The 21,016-nt window shown below is 37.7% G+C and overlaps 1 protein-coding gene across 1 annotated transcript in view; it reads right to left on the bottom strand.

Annotated features, from left to right (window-relative positions):
- LOC139729572 (aquaporin-3-like) overlaps nt 1–19,827 on the bottom strand; it is a 41,306-nt gene extending 21,479 nt beyond the window's left edge. The window contains exon 1 of the mRNA XM_071640497.1: nt 19,416–19,827. Within this exon, the coding sequence (XP_071496598.1) occupies nt 19,416–19,514 (99 nt within the window). The 5' untranslated portion in view covers nt 19,515–19,827. The remainder of the gene's footprint in view (nt 1–19,415) is intronic.
- Nucleotides 19,828–21,016: the final 1,189 nt, after the last annotated feature.

The following is a 21,016-nucleotide window of genomic DNA, read 5'->3' as shown; positions in this document are numbered from 1 at the left end:
TTTTTTTCATTAAAAAGGGTATTTTCAGTATCTAATGCTTTATCTTACACAAATCAGCAAGCTCTAAAATACCAGAGCAAGAATTATTTCCCAGTCGAACTTCCGAATATTACAATTATACAGGATTATCACCTTCCCACGCATAGACCACACAATCGTACACACATACTAAATCTGAATCACACACAAACTAGCTGGATAAATGTATATTGTCATATTTCAGGAACTAGTATGCATATTGGTAAAAACCTTCCTTCTCTGGCTTGAAATCCTCCTGTCGTCAGATGCTATATATTCTGCATGTCATAGAGGAATGTAAATGTATATTCGTATCAAAGAGAGAATCGAGCTGAACGCCCAGTGTGAACACATCAGCGTGCCATTGAGAGCGAATGTTGTAATTATATGATCCGAATTGTGACTTTTGGAAGTGTACATGCTGGGAAGATGCAAATCTGTGGAAGTGCATCATAATGTACGTCAGTGTGACGTGGGAAACATATTGTTATGTAACGGCTGTAAACCCATAGTTTATAAAGGGGACCTTTATAGTACGGGCATCAAAAATTAATCTACGTATCATAAGACAATTGGTGCACGAGGATTCATTTTTTTAATTAGGTTTTTAGAAAATATCCCCCAATATAAATATATATACATACATATACATTGGTTTAGATGGGGATGGGGTCATAATTTCCAGAAAATGATACGGTCCATGATGAGAGATCTGAACATATACTTATTAATGGCATCTTAGGCATATCAATCTATTTTCAAAGTATTTCTAGCAACTCTACTTCTACAGTAGATGTAATATCCAACACACTTTTTTCATGCATATTTTATCATAGCGCACACTTTACAGGGCCCTTTAGAAGACATCCACATTGTGAAGTGATTATTCGTTACAGATGACATAAATAAAAAAAGAAAGAAAGAAAGAAAGAAATACGCATATAATATATAATCTAATTTTGAAGATGAAATACGTCAATCATGTATAGATTTTGCCACGACAATTCATCAGCACTTTTATAGCAGAAATGTCGTTATTTCGTGTATGTACAATGGGTAATTATGATTTGTTTTCTACATCGAAAATAATGTCAAAAGAGACATACCTTACCATGAACAGCAGAATTTCATGCACACTTTAGCTAAAAAATAGATATAGAGGCTAATTCATAATAGCTTATAGAGTTGATTTTGCTTTTTCACGTTCGTTTCTATACTCCAGATGTATACTTGTTTGATCAAAGGTATATAAAGGATATATATTTATCAAACAAGTAAATGCGTGGTTTTTGTTGTATGTTAAAAAAGTCAGTGATTTCTGGCATCATAATAAGAGTGAGACGAAAAATGAGTGTGTGTTTTTTTTTTTGCTTGTTTGAACATTAATGTTACTCATTGCCCATGCAAAAGAACAGACAATTCTGCCGCCATCTGTAATTACACTGTGCCGTGTTCTTTCCTACACTCATTCTTTATGTTCTTAGATCTAACATGACTCGGTATATACCTGACCCGTCCAATTCGAATTCTGAAACCCTCGTTGACTCTGTACAGAATAATCAGGTCCTGGTAAGCTATGGGTTACTTCCATGTGCCAGATCATACCGAAACGTAACCGAGTAGTCTTCTGTTATCCACTTTCCCTCCTCTTCAGAATCTTTTCCCAATTTTTTGATATCTTTCTTTCTTTTCTTTCTATCCGGTTCTCATCCTCTCTCGTCTCTTGTCTCTCTCTGCCTAAACCCCTTTTCTCTTTCTTTATTTTGCCTGGCGTTTCCCATACCTACCGTCTGAACCTTAATCCACACTTTTTAAAGTAGCTTGGGCATTGACATGTCTCGAAATGAAGGTCCCCCATTTTCAGCCTTTCGTCTGAACTATTCTATTTTGGCCGGAAAAAAAAAAGCAGCGCGGCCAAATGCTATTTGCATCCATCATATTTAGGAAGAAATGCTCAGTTCAATGGCTATAACCGTCAATATACAGGGGTATGAAAAGATGTGAATGCTTAAGAGAGTGCAAACCGCATGCACTTTATATCGAATGTGACCTATCAAGGGACTGATATATGCAACACATTTCACCTTCAATATCCGATATCGAGTATTCTATTCATTGTAGATCTCTTTTGTATCGAATTCGGCTTTTCTCGCCCTCACTGTTCTTCCTTAGGTCGCTCAATTACGATTGAAACAAATGTGCTTTAGTTTAAACTCCGGAAAACGAGTCTTATTTTATTTTTCTTCATCAGGTCCTCTCTTCACTGATAGAACAGGATGGCTCTTTCGGAAGTTCAAGTAATTATGAATAGAAAACAACAACTAATGGGCATCCCTGGGAAGGCATACAAACTGTGACCTGTGGTGTACGAAATGTTCCGGTTTGGGATATGATATATATTTCTCTCTTACTCAATCTCTGTGTCGATATAATTTAGTAGATTACATGTAATGATATACAAATATATAGATATTTAGTAGGTTGTCCACGTATATGTTATATATGGGACCCTGCACCACAAAACCAACATAAGTCACCAGATATGGGTGTTTAGTCAAGGGCAGACTTTAAGCTTTAAAACAAGAGACCCGCGGGTCTAGCGCTCACCTGAGTATCGCAAGTTCACCTTTCACGCAGTCACTAATCTAAATTATTCACAGCTCTACCAAAATTTGACCAGGCATTCTGAAGTAGAAGATGAAAATGTACAATAAGGGCCCAAATTTTTTAAGATTCCTTAATTTGGGGAATTGGGGGCTCCCTGGGGCCCTCTGGGTGGGGCATGGTGCCCATTTTGATAAATTGAGATCCTGACCCCCTAAGGATGCTACCTGCCAAGTTTGACGAAAATCTATCATGAGGTTTTCAGGAAGAAGATGACAATGTACGATTCAGGCCCCCATTTGGACCTTCCTAACCAACCCCCCCCCCCCCCACCCCTGCCCCCAAGAGGGGCACCCCTGGATCTCCTATGAACAAACTCGAAACTACAGTCATTAATGTACTCACTCATAGTATTATCTTAGCTGTATAACTTCTGATTCTAGAGAAAATTTTTAACGATTCCTTCATTTGGGGGGTTTGGGCCCCCCTGGGGGCCCCCTGGGTGGGACATGGTGCCCATTTTAACAAATTGAGATCCTAACCCCTTAGGGATGCTACCTGCCAAGTTTGGTGAAAATGGGTCATGGGGTTCTAAAAAAGAAGATAAAAATGTACAATTTAGGCCCTATTAGGACCCCTCCTCACCTCCCTCCCCTGGGTCCCAAGGGGGGCACCCCTGATTCTGCCATGAACAAACTTGAAACTGCAGTCATCAATGTACTAACTCATAGTATTAACTTAGCTCCATCACTTCTGGTTCTAGAGAAGAAGATTTTTAAAGATTCCTTAATTTTGGGGGATTTGGGCCCCCTGGGGGTCCCCTGGGGGCCCCCTGGGTGGGGCATGGTGCCCATTTTAACAAATTGAGTTCCTAACCCCCTAGGGATGCTACCTGCCAAGTTTGGTGAAAATGGGTCATGGGGTTCTCAAGAAGAAGATGAAAATGTACAATTTAGGCCCCATTAGAACCCCTCCCCACCCCCCTCCCCTGGGTCCCAAGGGGGGCATCCCTGATTCTGCCATGAACAAACTTGAAACTACAGTCATCAATGAACTAACTCATAGTATTAACTTAGCTCTATCACTTCTGGTTCTAGAGAAGAAGATTTTTAAAGATTCCTTAATTTTGGGGGGTTTGGGCCCCCCCTGGGGGCCCCCTGGGTGGGTCATGGTGCCCATTTTAACAAATTGAGTTCCTAACCCCCTAGGGATGCTACCTGCCAAGTTTAATGAAAATCGGTCTTGGGGTTTTCAAGAAGAAGATGAAAATGTAAAAAGTTTACGCACGACGCACGACGGACGACGGACGATGGACGACGGACGACGGACGACGGACGACGGACGACGCACGACGCACGACGGACGCCGGACGAAGGGCGATCGCAATAGCTCACTTGAGCCTTTGGCTCAGGTGAGCTAATGATGTATAACTCAACTCAAATGGATTCTCCTAACCTATATAAATATTGGAATGTCGGAAAGAAAGCCCACACTCTGGAAAAGTTTGAACTGAGGAAAGAGGCGCTGAAGTACAGGGTCTATTCAAGCGCTTAATCTTTACTAAGCCGTGCTACCCGTGCCATGAATGGGACAAAAACATGATGTAAACCACTGTAGCAATGAAGGAATTATCAAATTAAGCTGAAATTCAGCATGCTCTATTAACACATTCTGTCCATGATAAATGTCAACTTTCAAAGCAGTAGCATCATCTTTTCAAAAATTATTCTTGTAGATTTGAAAGTGAAGAGTGTGCAAAGGATTTTCAAGAGAAAAACCTGATCACACTATACTCTACCATAAAAGGGTTGTAGAAAAACTGCTGAAAACCCACTTTCCCATTCAATTTATGATTCCAAACTCAAGAATAATGTAGAAGAATAGCTCTTTCAGAAAATAAGGAAAACTCAAAATTGACTTGGTTGACACGATTCACCTTTCTTGAGTCTCACGTAAAATTAAGGGGTGCGACTTCTTGTTGTTTTTTTGTGATGCACAGTCATATATATATATATATATATATATATATATATACATATCTGTAAGCCTACATAATAATTATGCGTTTGTATATATAGCACAATGGAAAGAGAGCTGTTATTGAAAATGCAAAATGAAGTTATTTCTTGATGTTTTGAAATAAGTTAAAATTTTGAAGGATCAGAGTGGATATTTCCCTATACGTGCACATATACATAGGCCTGTACGTTGGCCTGTACAGTAGCCCACGGTTAGATGGATTAAAAGGGTCCATTAGAACAGTGTCATGTCGCAACTATCGACCTCTAGTTGATATGATTTCCAGAAACTCTCTCCCCGACAGGTTTCCGTTAGATATAACCCTATCTGCCGGGGGCTTGTTAGGCCTCGTGATGTTCTTGACTTGAATGGTTCATCATAAACTGGCAACAGAAAGATGAATATTGACTTGAGGGGCGCATGCATACACGCGCTGCAAGCAACACCATGCAGCAAACACGAATCCCCTTTACACTCGACACTAAATCGCGATAATCTGCACGTCCTCGATGATAACACCAGCACCACATACATGTAACACCAACACCAGAGGAGTTGTAATGATTACGTAGTATCTCCAGTCTATCACAGTCCAGATAATCGGAAGACACCATCACTGACATGTATAGGGCCTACCTAAACCTCGGAAAGAGAATGTAGTCATTTATCAGTTTCACATATCAAAGGGACTGTACAGTACTGGTTGAGGTGTGGATTCAGGTTTACAACATTCCTAAGTGAGATAATGAGAAACCTCTTATGAAATATGAAAGAGCATGTAATTTTAAGAAGGATTCAACGTTTATTTGATGAAAATTGGTTTACAAATGGCTGAGATATCCAAAAAAAGTGATAATAATAAAAGGCGACAGGCCACGCCTTTTATTAGGATCTCTTTGTTTCACCTTTTTTTTTTTGATATCTCAGCCATTTCTAAACCGATTTTCATCATATAAACTTTTGATACCCCTTAGAATTGCATTCTCTTTGACATCTCAAAGAGTGGTTTCTGAATATCTCGCAAAACGAGCTAAATCCTCACCTTAACCAGAACTGTGCACACCCTTTAAGCACTGACACCAACAGGGCTGTAAGTCATGTTACTAATGCTAGGGACTACATGTGGATACTCAACTTCATTCATTATTTATTTGACAGAGTCCTCGAAATCGAAAATGAATCCTTGAATGAGACACGAAATGGGCCTGATTGTATATAGGCAGGATATAGCACTCAAACCACGAGAAAGGTCCACGTGGTTGATTCTTCTGTCAGCGAACATTTTGCGCTTAGAGCCCCTGGAGTCGTTTATAATGTGTATGAGAATGTATTTTCCTAATGCTGTAGGCCAACTGGCCAAATATCTGACCATCTGAACCAATTTTAATGATTTTGGTATCATTGTCTTCTGCGGAAGATGCTCTTTCTAATGATGTCAAAAAATATATCACTTTTAGAACGCAAAGTACTGAAAATCCACCGTTCCGCTTTTTTTGGGACACCCGGTATATATATATATACACTGGATAGCAAAAAAAGTACCCACTTCTGTCAAAGGCCGCACACAAAAATTCATCCCCTAGAAATAAACATTTTTTGTACACAGGTGTGCTGCAATGCCCTTACTTATCACATGCACATAATCAAGTGAATGTCTTCATAACAAAGAAGAACTTGACATGCACATCATCTTGGTTATTGAATCAAAAGTCCCACACAACAGCACTTTCTACCATGCAAAGATGGCCACTGAATGGATAACATTTTTAAACAACCAATATGTCAAATGATGTTAATGAGGGATTAACAGGGATGCTATCCTTCCTGATAATGCTAATTCTCAGAATAAAATCAGTTAGCTCTTTAAACTGGACATTACTTTACTCTGGTCTAAGCAAGCTTCCATCAGGAAAATATTATGCCATGTCTTGTAAGGCTTGTATTAAAGGCTCATTCTGTTACATTTTGTGACTTTTGATTCAGTGACCAAGATGCTGTGCATGTCATATATTTTTCTTGTAATAAAGATAATCACTTGCTTTTGGATATGTGACAACTAATGGATATTGCAGCATACCTATGTACAAAAATTGTTTATTTCTTGGTGGTGAATTTTTGTGTGCAGCCTTTGGCAGAAGTGGGTACTTTCTTTTGCTGTCCAGTGTATATATACTGGGTGTCCCCAAAAAAGCGGAACGGTGGATTTTCAGTACCTTACGTTCTAAAAGTGATATATTTTTTGACTTTCATATTGGGCGCGCGCGCACACACACACACACACACACACACACACACACTGTTTTTTTTTTTCCTGGCCCGTGCCCAATGTGAAAGCTGTATCTTTTGTTGACATGGATCACCGAGCTTACACAATATCCACCGTATGGATCGCGTGTCGTACTCAAATTATTATCTCATAAGTCGCAAAAATTCGGCGAAATTTGAAATTGACGGCATTTTCAGAAATTGGTGTAGAATAAAAAGTACTGAACCAAATTTATTGATTTTGGTATCATTGTCTTCTGCGGAAGATGCTCTTTCTAATGATGTAAAAAAATATATCCCTTTTAGAATGCAAAGAACTGATAATCCACCGTTCCGCTTTTTTGTGGACACCCGGTATATATATATATATATATATATATATATATATATATCGCAATAGATGCACAATTCATATAAGGAGATATACTTAATTTTCTAAATCAACCTTAGAATGCAGACGGTTTTTCCTTCAAACGATTTTTAAAGAAGACTATTGTTCCCATTCTGTATATTCAACAGTACTTAACATTGATTATACTGATTATACTCTCCCTAACTCACATTTTTAGAACTAATTTGAAGCACTAAAGCTGTTTTTTTTTTCATCTGCAAATGGTAAATTAGTATCTTTAAGGAATGTATATGTCCATGGCAAAATAATCTTTGCACCCTTAAAAAGCACGCAAGAGTTGGTCTGGCTTTCTGAACGAAGATCATGACATCATTCCCATTCGTGTTGTCTCCTAGTATGCATGCAGAAGACAATAATTGTGAACACGAACGACCGTGGAGCTACAATACACTCCATGCTTTGACAGAAAGAAAGAGTTTAGTAATGCAGAGGGGTGAAGATGCTGTGGTTGAATTTTTTTTAATCAATATTGTCACCCTTTGTACAAATGTTTTGTAAGATCGCAACTGTACATTTTGTTCAGAGGTTGACAATGATAAAAAAAGAATCAGCCATAGCACGTCTTTACCCCTTCGCATCTATACTCTCTTTATTTCATTCAGCAAGCTTTGCCCGCGATGGACTGACAATGACAATTGAACTGAACATGACAATGTCGGAATTAAGGAGCCTGGGTATTTGTTACAAATTCGCCGTGTCACTTCCTTAAATTACGCACAGCCCTGATGGTATCGTTGCTGCCTGGAAAGCAGTAGATGACAGGTTCGATTCCCACTGGCTCCTCTTTTTTTCAGACATGTTTATCAAATGTAGTTCAGCAGTTGCGATCTCACAAATACATTTGTACAGAGGTTGACAATATTGATTAGAAAAAAAAAAATCAGCCATAGCACCAGAAAGGACACGTATGGGGAAAAAGGCTAGGCTTCTCTCTCTTCTTGTACCTCAAGTTATTTTCATTCAAACACTGCAAAGTCCCTCTGGTGGCAAATCACACTCAAAATATTATTCTAAAAATTCTCACTGACAGGCGTTGGTAGACAACATTGGTCACACGGACGATGTGCGGATGATGCGAAGCGTAATAATTGTATCGCTTATTTTCCTTGATGATTTCCTGTCCTTTCGCAACCATTAGTCGAGCAGTGTCAACGAAAAAAGGTCCCTTTGCGTACCGGGTGACGAACGTCAACACAACTCTCAAAATATCCACAGGTCACAGAGGTCCTATCTTGTCTACTCGACATGACGTCAGTGTTGAATATGGTTGAAGTTTTCTTTTTTCATGATGTCAATAACGCTTTCCTTATGTAGGATGCGGGGAAAGGCATCCGAAATACAACTATCTGTATAGCCTGCTTGCAAGTCAGAAACAACCTTCCCAGCGAAAAAAAAAAAAAAAAAAAAAAAAAGTATATGAATAAAAAAAAAAAAATAAGTGCCAGAACGAATAAATGCAATTTGTAATCGAAATATGTAAGTGATTTGAAAGTTGTAACAAAAAATGTACGAGCGGTTGATCATTTAAAAAAATACGAAATTGGAAAAAGACATTAATTGGCCAGGAGTTAAACACATAAAATCAATTACGATAAACGGCTTCTGTTTTTCATATCGGAGAACACTGTAATTTCCAGTTCATTTCTGATAAAGAGACACGCTTTCTAAATAAGCTGAAAAGGAAGGTTCCACCCCTGTGTTATATCATTCTGTCTATCCGAAGTCCTACGATATGACCACCCTCTAACAGCCTTGGAGCAACGCCCCCCCCCCCCCCCCCCCCCCCCAAAAAAAAAAAAAAAATGACTGTGTGCATAATTCAAGCATGTGCCTGTTTGTTTTGGTATATAACCATGTATGTGATTTTACTCCGGAACTCACTGCTCGTTTTCTACTAAATCATGTATGATGTCTTCGAAAATACTAAGCTATTAGGAGGCATAAGTCGCTTCCGGTAGGCATATGGGGTCGTAATGGGGGTATGTGGGAGCGCTGCAGCATAATAGATAGGACTCCCGACTCCCAATAACATCGGAGGACCCGAGTTCGATTCCTGCCCAGTTCTTACGTCCTTGGACAAGATGTTTTTATCCATCATGTCCCTCTCGACCCAGGCGTATAAATGGGTATCTGACAACGCTAGGGTAATAATGATGACAGGGCCTTCTGTTACAGAGCAGTGGAAACACTGAAAAGGCTACACTGGATAGATAAGACCTTATCATCATCGTTATTATTATCAACACATATCAATGTGAACGAGTTGACACAGTCTGTGACATAGAAAGAGCTTACCGCCCGATAATTTTTAGCGCTCTCGTAAAAACAAACAAACAAACAAAAAAAACCTAATTCGCAAACTATCCATCAGATATGGACTTTCGGTATTGCCTTCGCCCTATTACGAATTTTCACACGTATAGGCATAATTGTTCTGAACACGAGTAAGTGAGATTTTCTTGTTTTCATCGCCACACAGTAACAGGATACTAGTAAACAGTAGACAACTTCAGTCTCGTTGCTCATAAGAGTCCGATAGACCAAGCACGGGAAACATATTCCTCTCTCTTTCTCACACACGCGCATACATTATCATACACAGACACACAATCACAAATACACACAAAGGTCCGTCATACCCTTGCTATAAAGTTCCTTTACATATTATGTACTCATGTAAGCGCTATGTATATTACTTTGTATTACTTTATATGGAAATAAAATCACTTTGAATTGAATTGCACTGAATTGAATAAACATTCACAGTCATATTAAAACACAATGTATTGATGAGCAAGCATTTTGAAAGGCACGCATGCTATGAAGTAAAACAGATGTTTTCAATGTGTTGCTTTGACTATATCTTTGATCATGATAAAATTAATGTCAATGGCAATATCATAGTTCTAAGCAGCGTTATAGTGCACTGCAAAATCGTTGGAATAAACAAAAATAGTTTGTGGTTATCATACGAAGAAAATAATCTTTCTCTTCTTTAACATCGATTAGCTCGCCTTTTATTTCAAATCATTACTATTAGTAAGCCCGTGTTATTATGACCGATATTACTCAGCGGGTGAAACACGTCTCACGTCAACTTCATATAACGTCATTATAATTCCACATCATTTCAATATTATGTTCTTTCAGTCAATTTGAGTATAAAGTGGAGTATCCCTTTAAGGACAGTCAACCAATCTACTAGACCCGCTACGTCTGTTTGAGTAAACATGTCGGCAGACGGAGTGGTTCCCACTGTCCACTGCACACACCAATATTTTTACTGAGATGTGTAGTGATATGGGAAAGGGGAGAAGTGATGGCAAATATTGACAATGTCCAACGAATCCGTATCTTCCAATTCATGTTTCATCTCTCTTTTATTGTCTTTTGCATAATCGCCTTACAGCGGAAGGGTTAGTTGACCATAAGCATAATAATTTTCCCCAAGAGAGAGACCGGGGAGATGGGGGGGGGGGGGGGGGGGGGGGGGGGGGGATGAAGAATACGTCGCTTACAACCCACCTTCCTCACAACTTACCAGCTCCCTCTCAACCTACTTCCTTCAAGATACCTCCTTCACAACAAACCAGCTACTAGCAGTGTACTGTATCATGCTGGCTATCAGTAGGAAACCCTGCTCATAACAAATAAAGAAGGATTATTCTTAAACTGAAATCGCGTCACGATCTGCCTAAAACTGAGACATTAGTCTTTTTTATTTTTAAAAGATGATTTATCATATATTATGTTTGAGTTAAAGCAGTAATGTTATTGTTATTGACATGCCATTCTTGTTATCACCATCATTATTTTTATCATCACAATAAATTAATGATAACAGTTGTTATCATTATTACTATAATTCTAGAATTTCAATCGCTTTTACTGTATAAGAACAATTAATAAACAAAGTTTTCTGTGTGTTTTGGTACTGTAGGAAACGGGTAAATTGACCATAAGCATTTCATAAAGAGATCAGGGATATAAGGGGTAATATATTTTCACTATCATCATTAATATCATTATCACTCTCAATTTAATTATTGTAACATGAATCTGCACATGTAAGGATTAATCTCCACACGGAGAGGTTAGAAAATTTGGGAACTTTCTCATGAAGACTGGACGAGAACAAGATTCAGAAAATTCATGACACATGATCAGAGAAGGAGGCATTAAAGGCATAATTTACCATTTGCAAATAAAACAAAAGCCCGGCATTAGTGCTTCAAAATATTTTGAAAATGTGAGTTAAGGATAGAAACAACCAATTTAAAGATATAAACCAGTATAACCGATGTTAAGTATTGTTAAATATACAAATGTGAACAATAGCTATAATAAAAATGTTTCCACAGTAAACCGTGTGCAGTTATAGTTTAATAAGAAAAATAGTGATATCTCCTTATATTTCAGGCTTTATTGCAAAAATGTTATATGGTAGGATGTTTTGTGATACAATTAACCTACACATACGCATTATTTTTTTTAAATCACTGCTCACAAAGGTAAACAAGACCTGTAAGATAAAAGGGAGGTGAAAGAGAGAAAGAAAGAAAGATAGATATACATATATATATATAGATAGATAGATAGATAGATGGATGGATAGATAGGTAGATAGGTAGATAGGTAGGTAGGTATAGGTAGGTATGTAGATAGGTAGGTAGGTAGGTAGGTATAGGTAGGTAGATACGAGTAGACATAAGAAGAAATAAGAGGGCAGAGAGGGAGAGAGAGGATGAGAGAGAGATGGCATTCGTAGAGAGTATTGTTTTAGGAAGTTGTATTTCATATGAAATGTTAGCAATGACGTCTGAATTGAAGATGGAGGAGAGATATACTACCTTAATGTTTATGTGATGCACTACATACCAACCAGGCGCAGGATGTCATAACGGACGAGAGCTGTATCATGTGATACTCTCACGTATACAGCAGCCTATGTTGAATGATGACTTCATGAAAACATTAATTTTGACGTCTATATTATGAGGTGGGTGTGGAGGTTAGGGAGGAGAAACGAAGAGGGGAGAGGTTGCGGGGCAAACTCGAGGAGGTACAACAAAGACTCCTTTAAGTGGTGCAGAAGCAGAAAGCGAAAAAACGTTTTGCGCATGCATGCCATAAATGCATGTATACATCAGTTACACGTTACGTCAGACGACCATGGCTCTTGCTGAAGTGAAATACCAATAATTACAAGGCGACAAAGTTTATTCGTATAATGAGCTCATTTGACAAAGTAACAGACCCAAAATAAAGTGAGCATCATTAGATCCAGGTTTAAAAATGGCACTGCCTCTCGTTACGCCCCGTTCCTGAACGTGACAATTATATGCAGATGTTCCCCCGTGATCATTATTGACGGTTCGAACCCAATTACTCGCTTCGAAAACGCCAACACAAATTACACACTCATATAGGCCCACTTTCAAAATGATGAACTGAATGATTAGCTAATTAGTCATTGTAAATTTTACTTGCTTTGTGATAATATGAGTATTTTGGCATATCGTGGCGTATGGGGTTTACGCGAGAGTGTGTAGATAAATGACGGTAGTGTGGAACTTTATGTGAGAATGTATGTATACCAGTGGTGCTAGTGTGACAGTGCAAAGGAGAGTGAATTCTGACCGTGCATGATTTTTGGTGAAAATTTTGCACCTGTATGGGTGTGATAATTATAACATGCAAATAGTGTTTTATGATTATTCATATCCAAAGGGGAAAAAGTCTTGAGGACGAGAATGTGTCAAATCAGATAACACTTCTATTGTAGTTCAGGAGTGAAGAAATAGGTGGGGGGGGGGGGGGGGGACTTAACGAGGAAACTAGGTATTTCAATAACAAATATCTTCTTAGATGTGTCTTTAAAGGAGAAAAGTGGAGTATACAGCTTTAGTTGATCGGGTAAGTTGTTCCAGACGTCGGGCGGGTCTGTAAATGTCTGATTGATTTCTGGATTAAAGCATTTTGGCGTTTCAAGAGGTGATAGTCTGTCAAACGGCAAGCACGAAAGGCCTATCTTTGAATATTCAACTTTAAGTGAAGTGTGACCTGTAACACACAAGCAGAGTTGATTTGTTGTGTACTTTTACGTGAATATGCCTCTTCAAGCGATAACAAAAGGCCCCATGAATTATGATGTAAATAATATGCTTTTTTAATCATAACAATTTATGGGATCAATTAAGTAATATTACAAGTTCCCCACACAGTATTTGACTGCAACTATCATGAGAGGCAAAAATTATCAAAGATTTGTGTAAATCACTAGGGATCGTAATACAGGTAAGAGTTTTTTCAGCTTGGAAATATACTGATGTTCCTTGATAGGGATTTATGTGCATAGGATACAGTTCAATCCATGTTAGTCGAGAATCGATTGTAACACCTATTAAAATTGAATGGATAGCTTTCCTCAGAGAGGAAATCCATAAATTACTTTTTCTATCATTACTCAATTCATGTAAGTTGGATTTTCTGAGATTATTGAAATTTTTTCTTGTTACATTCAAAGTTGATCTATTAAATACAAACCATTGCGATATTTTACATAATTCGAAATTCAAACCATTGGTAAAAATTCCTATTTCATGTGAAGAAATTATCAGTGATGATGGATGTACATATATAATATAAATATCATAGAATTGGGAAGCGGGAAAGACTTTATACTTATTCTTGTCAAAAATAAATAGATTCTTTGGGTATCCAATAGTTTATGTCGAGTTCTTGAGAGATGGTCATGGTGATTATTGACGGTTTTACCAATACTTTGTGAAACAGGACAATTAAGCTTATCCTCGTGATCCATACAAATTACCTGTATGGATTTATATTTCGTCGTCAATATTATAATCTAATGTTTTCAACAATTAAATACATGTATATCAATGATTACTTAATTACACGGCCTTTGATTTTCAATTACAATCGTGTCTCTTAGCGTCAAGTCATATCAGCACGTCAGATGCTTGTATGTGTCGTATCATCATAAACAATACTGAAACGTATAATTAAGAAGGAGGTGGGTTGTGAGGAAGGTGGGTTGGAAGGGAGTTTGATAAATGTCCACTTTAAACGTGATATTAACTCGTGAATCCTGATACAAACTGCGAAATCATCTTGACTGATAGGAGGAGCAGATGTCACCTCCAGTAATTTTCTATATGTGAACCTCAAAGCTGTTACAAACCTTTGAACCCCATTTAAAGTGTTACCTGACCCACCTTTGTATGGGGGTGGTCACTAGAGAATTATAAAGCCATAATAGTAGACGCACCTACAAGCTGGCTTTTATGACGTGTAGAATCGTGGTCTATTATAATAGTTTTCTGGTCGGGAGTTAGAGAGTAGCCTTAAAAGGCGAGAAATTAATTTAAATAAAACATGCTATATTACATACACAACACTATTACAGAATACGGGAAACACGATGAAATAACTTGCACACACCATGCCTCATCAAAAAGCCTCTAAAAGGAACACATAAGGTTTTGCTTTTGTTCGTCCATTTAACTTGTAAACCTAATTGACGTAAAGGATATTCATAATGATAAGTGCGTGTAACATCTGTCAGCATGACAGCTGATGTTAGTAATGAATCATTATACGATTCACTCGTTAATTCCATGCTCATGAAAAAAGAGTGTTAAGGTGTCAAGAGGATTCAGGTCATATGGGTTACGCTCAACATCAACAAGTCGATTTGTACACCCGGATTCAAAGTGCATTAGAGCTCCTTGTCTTTCTTATTTTCTCAAAAATAAATCAACTCGGAAAAAAAATTGTGGTATGGCACCGTTTAAATTCGTTGCTCCATTTCGTAGAATAAACCACTATGTTCCTTTCATGTGATATTTGAGCCCTTTGTTGTTCATGTCTAGAATTATTTGTTACGGTTGCAGAAATTTCTGAAATGATGAATCTCTAATTGACTCTCAAACAGGCAAAAATTGTTAGATTATGACAGTTTTTGTTTTCTTTTCAAGGTGGCATATACGTTCTCTTTCTGAGATTGTGTAGATTGAAGGAATTTAACCAGTAATACTTCTCCAATTTATTGAAGAAAATCAATGGTATACACATGTGCCGATTTTAGTGAAGATTAAATAATAATGTCTACATTATGGGTTTGATTCATCCACAATTCATATTCCGGTAATAATTCATACAAGGTGCCATCCACATCCATGACTTTTGAGCATTTATTGCTTCCAAAGTCAAAACCTAACCACTTGAGATCGAAATGTTTTTTTCCCTGTCCCCTGCCTGTTACCATAGATACCGACAGCTTCGAAATGAACTGCCCATTGCACAAACACTGCAAATTTCGAATAAACGCCTTCAAGTTCAGAATCTGGACATAGCTCATGAAAATATTGGCATGTTCAACAATATCTCGGTCCCTATATTATGACGCCCAAAGAAGGAAATAAAACGTAGAATGACTTTGAAGCAACAACGTTTTGGGCATTTTTGGACTTGAGCGTTTGTACCCACTTGTGCCTTTCTATACAAATAACTCGTAAATCTTATCTATCTGTGGACATAATAAGAGATTTTAAATTCGCGGTATAGACATACATTGTAGCCAATCTGAGAATCACGTTATTGTAATGATACTTATTAGAAGTCTTCTTTGAAGCAAAATCTCGCACGTTGTAGTTTTCAAAACATACTTTCTTTTTTCATCCATATTCCTTACCGTGTATTCTGCTGATGACGCATTAATGAGCTTTTAACTCTGCCAGTCTTTTTGCTTTTTCTATCATAATGGAAAAGCTATGTTTAATCATCTTGGCACCTTTGTGATGTATATTACATCACTGAACGAAATTCGGATAAAAGATACCAAAAATATGTAAAAAAAAAGATAAATGTTGTTTATTTTCTAAATTTGATTACAAATATGACAGTGTGTGAAATGATCGAACATCTACCAAAAAATTCGGGTAAAAGATACCCCCAAATAATATTTAAAAAAGATAAATGTTGTTTATTTTCTAAATTTGATGATAAATATGACAGTGTATGAAAAATGATTCCGCACTAACTAATAAGATGGTTTCATATTATCACCAACACCACCAACAATAATTCTAAGTAAAGTGTAACGTAAAGCGCCCGGCTCGATCTTTAAAAATTCAATACTTTTGAAATATACGCTTATGTTTTAAGTTGGGGGAATTGAAAGGATGACACGTCAGTGGTAAAAACAATAAAAAAGGTTATTTTCTGCAAACAAAGCTCTGTCCATGAATCGTTGACTTTTCTGATTCCATTTCTCTGCACATACGACATTGTATAACCAACGGGTTATATGCAATGCATTCAGTATACTTCGGTGTACCTCTAGTTTGTAAATTTGTGTGCGTGTGTGTGTACACATAGCATACATTAATGGATTGTGAATCTATATCGGGTCTTACGGCTATCGACGCAGACTATTAGGTTATGAGCCAAATTTCATACTTTATGAGTGAAAGTTGATCGTCTGTTGCCTGCAGGGTCTGATGCAATGGAATTATGCGTCTACGCTAGAGCTTATTGCTCACTTCTTATGTCCTTATGTTTCGATCCTTAAGTATCCTGAGTATTTGAAAGGTTGACGTTGCGAAGGTAAAAAAAAATGACATAACTAACCTTAACCAACTCTCTGAGGAATTACGATATGAAGAAAAATAAAGATATCTTCGACTACAAGAAAGGCAAAAAATAATCGATATTAGGAGCTTAAATGATTAAAGATAGACAAAGGTGGAATGTAAAAGATTAATATGAAAACATTACTGATTTCTGCAGAGATAAAATTTTGTTCTATTCACTGTTATCATTCAAGAAAGAGCCCAGAACTGAACGGACACAACAAACATGAACATAAAAGACACATTCATTATCATGTACAAAATTGTACAACTCATCTCCACACATACATGACATACACTTCAAATTCTTGCACAATGCACCACCGCACTTTTGTTTTCGGCTTCATTATTTTTTTTTTCTCTCTCTTTATCTCCATCCAGTGTATTGACTTGAGTGGTTGTATATCCCCGATTATGTTGTAATGTTTAGACAGCTATTTCTGAAGGTATTATCCTCGTTAAGCGTATGCTTGTAATGACGGTCTCCTATATTTCTGTTATTTAGATTAGAGCTGCTTAATTTGTATTTTGAACTGCATGTACATGAGGTTTTAAGATGTTTGCATACTTATGTGCATAAAATAACACCTGCTCTTTTTCATTTTGCGTTATCATGGAATATTGTCGTATATTTGAATTAATTGCTTATATATTTCAACTGCTAGATTCAAATTATATTACACTCAATTACCTTATTCAATTGACTTTGTATTATATTTACGTTTGAGAAAGCAACTCAGAAACAAAATCAATGGACGAGAAAGAGGGGGAAGGGAAAGAGGTTGCGGGGGGGGGGAGCGAGAAAAACATGAGCCAATTTGTTGCTAGTCACTTCTCAGGACCTCAGCTTCAATCTAACCTCTTGACACAGGGGTATAGCAAGAGATGTTTGACTACGGCGGCAGCGTATCTGCTTGGGAGTGAACTTGCCGACCTAGAAACTATGTCGTATTATGATATTTGATTCAAATCGGGTCACACGATCAGCATCCAGTGACACACCTCCCCAACGCCCGTCCTGTCATCACCTTTGGTGTTCGTAGTCTCTTATCGTAGCACAGACCTTCAAGTTTAAAGAAATGTTTTATCTATTCGCTTTCGGTTTACATGATCCTTAGATTAATCACAATATCAAGATATGAGTAATGATTTACTCATAGACATTACCGTGCGTGATCCAACAATACATGGATACTTCAGCCTAGGAAGAAAGGTTTAGCAAATGTTAATAGAAATCATGTGTCGGCGACTTCTATGGCTGACTTGTTATCAAAACCTTGTTATTTGCGTGCGTGTATTCGTGTATGTGTGATGTTTGAGCCTGTGTACGAGTCTCTGATATGGTTTGCATTATGTATCCATGGAAACGGTCACCAGGAATCTCTTCAAAAGGAGACACAATGAAAGAAACGATGTAATAGATACATCCTGCACAGGGACTGTACACTTCAAAGACTCGCAACCCTAATCAGAAACTTGCTAAGAAGAATTTTATATTCGACCCGCAGCAATAAGAATTGAAAATAAAAACTTTATGATAAATTATGTTACTGTCATATCTCCTGCCATGAATCCGCATTGAAGAATCCAAAACTATGATTATGGAAGAAGAAGGAATTTAATAGTGAATAGTTAGAGGTGATGAACAGCCACGATAGCCAAAGACTAAGCGACCTGCAGATCCCAGTAAACACGCAATGACACGCTGGTAACATGCAATTTGAAAAGATCAGAGTATTCAATTGACAGGTGCGAGTGGGTAATTTAGATACAAGTCTCATATAATTACTGAAAACAATAAGTGTACTTCCGTTTTAACGAACACGGTTATAACGAAATCCCGTTTACAACGGAGTAAAAAGTCAGGCGGCAACATTATCCGCTCTATTTATTTTTACTGTTCATTTGTTCGGTTATAACGAAATTTCGATGTAACGAAAGAAAATTGCCGGTCCCGACGACTTCGTTATAATGGGAGTCCACTGTATTGTGCCTTGTTTTTTTTTTTAAGGATTTCAACGCGTCGAAAACCGGAAAAGACTCTTAATGATACAAAAGAATTCTTCCCAATTTCAATATGGTGCAGGCATATCTCCAAATAATTAGGTGATTATAGAGGTAAGGGTATACACAGTAACATACTTACATGCTTACTTAATAACGCACTAAAGCCTGTGGACTATTTATTATTACTACTGCCCTAGCCAACTCCAACACGTTTTGCACACAGATAAAATCGACCAATCTACAATATTTATTCGCATTCTGATACGGGATTGAACTTTGCTCTGTCCCCGCGTCGTTGAGAACACACATAAATCACCCTCCCTCGGATCAAGAGACCCAACACCCAGCTAAACACGCACTTCGCAACAACACAACGTCCGACCAAGGAGCTTCAAACACACAGTTTGAAGCTCCTTGGTCCGACAGAGACTTACTATTAGGATGAAAGTACCGATAAATTCAGCCAGAATTTCTCGTGCAAGCTTGTTGCGAATCCGCAGGGTCTCGAACATCTTCTCCTTCGCTGTAGGCATGTTTGCAGCGAAATCACAGTGGTAGCAATTGAACTTGTCGTCTGCTCCGTAGGCTTTGATGTGAAGTCAAGTTGTACGTCTAATTTCGCTCGTCTGCGCACAGGCGATCCTCGTGTGCTCAGTAAATAGCGCCTATACCAGCAGTGACGCGCTGATCTTTCCGGAATTCCAAGGGTATTTGGGCGGTGTTGTGATCCCCCGAAAAGTCTCACAATCAAGAGTCGGTACGCTACCAAGACAACAGAATTGAGAATACTCCTTACGTTATCACAGTCATATGCAGAGAATGGAAAAAATGACTGAACACGCTATTAAAGGCATACACCCTATTGCTAAAGTGAGCTGCAGTGAGCCGTATTTACATTCTTCCCTCCTCAACTCTGAGAGGTAACTGTATAACTGTCAGACAAACCTGGCAGATATCTAGATACGTTTGACAAAATAATCAGGGGCGGAGGTAAATCAAATAGCCACGAGGAGCCATGGAGAGTTGCGTCTGTCACCAACGTAGATGGGGCTCTACCTGCTTTCAGTGACGAACGATCTTCCAAAGACTAAGCTTCAATGTCATTCGTATGTAGGTATGGGTGTGCTATGACACAAATAAGTCAAGAAGGTTATGCTTCTAACGGTTTGAGGCATTATCTACTAACATCATTATTGATTATATAATGCTGTTATTACCAGTTCAATTTAATGATCCGTCCTTAATTTCGTTCTTGTCCTTGTTAAAGTCCTTTCTTTCTGACAGTTTCGCCTGACGTCATAATGTCAAAATTTTCATACACGGAATATTCCTTGACGGATCTTGAGATATCCTTATCCCCTAGAGTAATTCACAAAATGTACAAGTTATGCTTCGCCTGTGAATTTCTCTTTGCCATAATACAGTTAAAAAATAAATTGCATTGTTGCTTATTTGTTAATTCATCGAAATACAAAGATGATATTGCTTCAATTTCACAATGTTTTTGTAGAAGTTTGTGTTATTTGATATTCTTTAAACAAACATCTTTACTCATGTAAGCGTTAGCTATATATTACTCTGTATTAGTTTATATGGAATTAAAGTCAGCTGAATTTGATTTGACGACTTTCACTATCACTCTTTTTATTGTTAATGTCATCGCTGTCACTGTCTCATACTTCCACTCATTCATCCTCACCATCATTCATTATAAGTAAATTCTGCGATTCAGATAAAGAGTTTGTATTCTAACACGTCTGGTAAGTGAGAAAGAAAAACTCGTGACAATTGAACCAACATTTAGCGCATACTGATATAATAACTAATATTTGGGAGATAGGTTAACAGCAGTTTAAGAGAAAACAACATTACATTCAATGCAATGCACTATTCAGGTGGCATGTTGATGTGCGATTATCATGCACAGACCTCTAAGAAGAAGCCAAACAGCTGACTATAACGTCGATGAGTGTGTCTTTGCATCAAATAATCCTTGTCCCTGCATTAAAACAAAATTTTACAATTACTTTTTTTA

This window comes from Diadema antillarum, unplaced genomic scaffold, assembly GCF_040938485.1.
Source record: "Diadema antillarum isolate AM-2024a unplaced genomic scaffold, OU_Dant_1.0 seq00000247_RagTag, whole genome shotgun sequence".
Taxonomy (NCBI): domain Eukaryota; kingdom Metazoa; phylum Echinodermata; class Echinoidea; order Diadematoida; family Diadematidae; genus Diadema; species Diadema antillarum.
The sequence above is the reverse complement of the archived record's forward strand: the minus strand, read 5'-3'. Positions and strand labels throughout refer to the sequence as shown.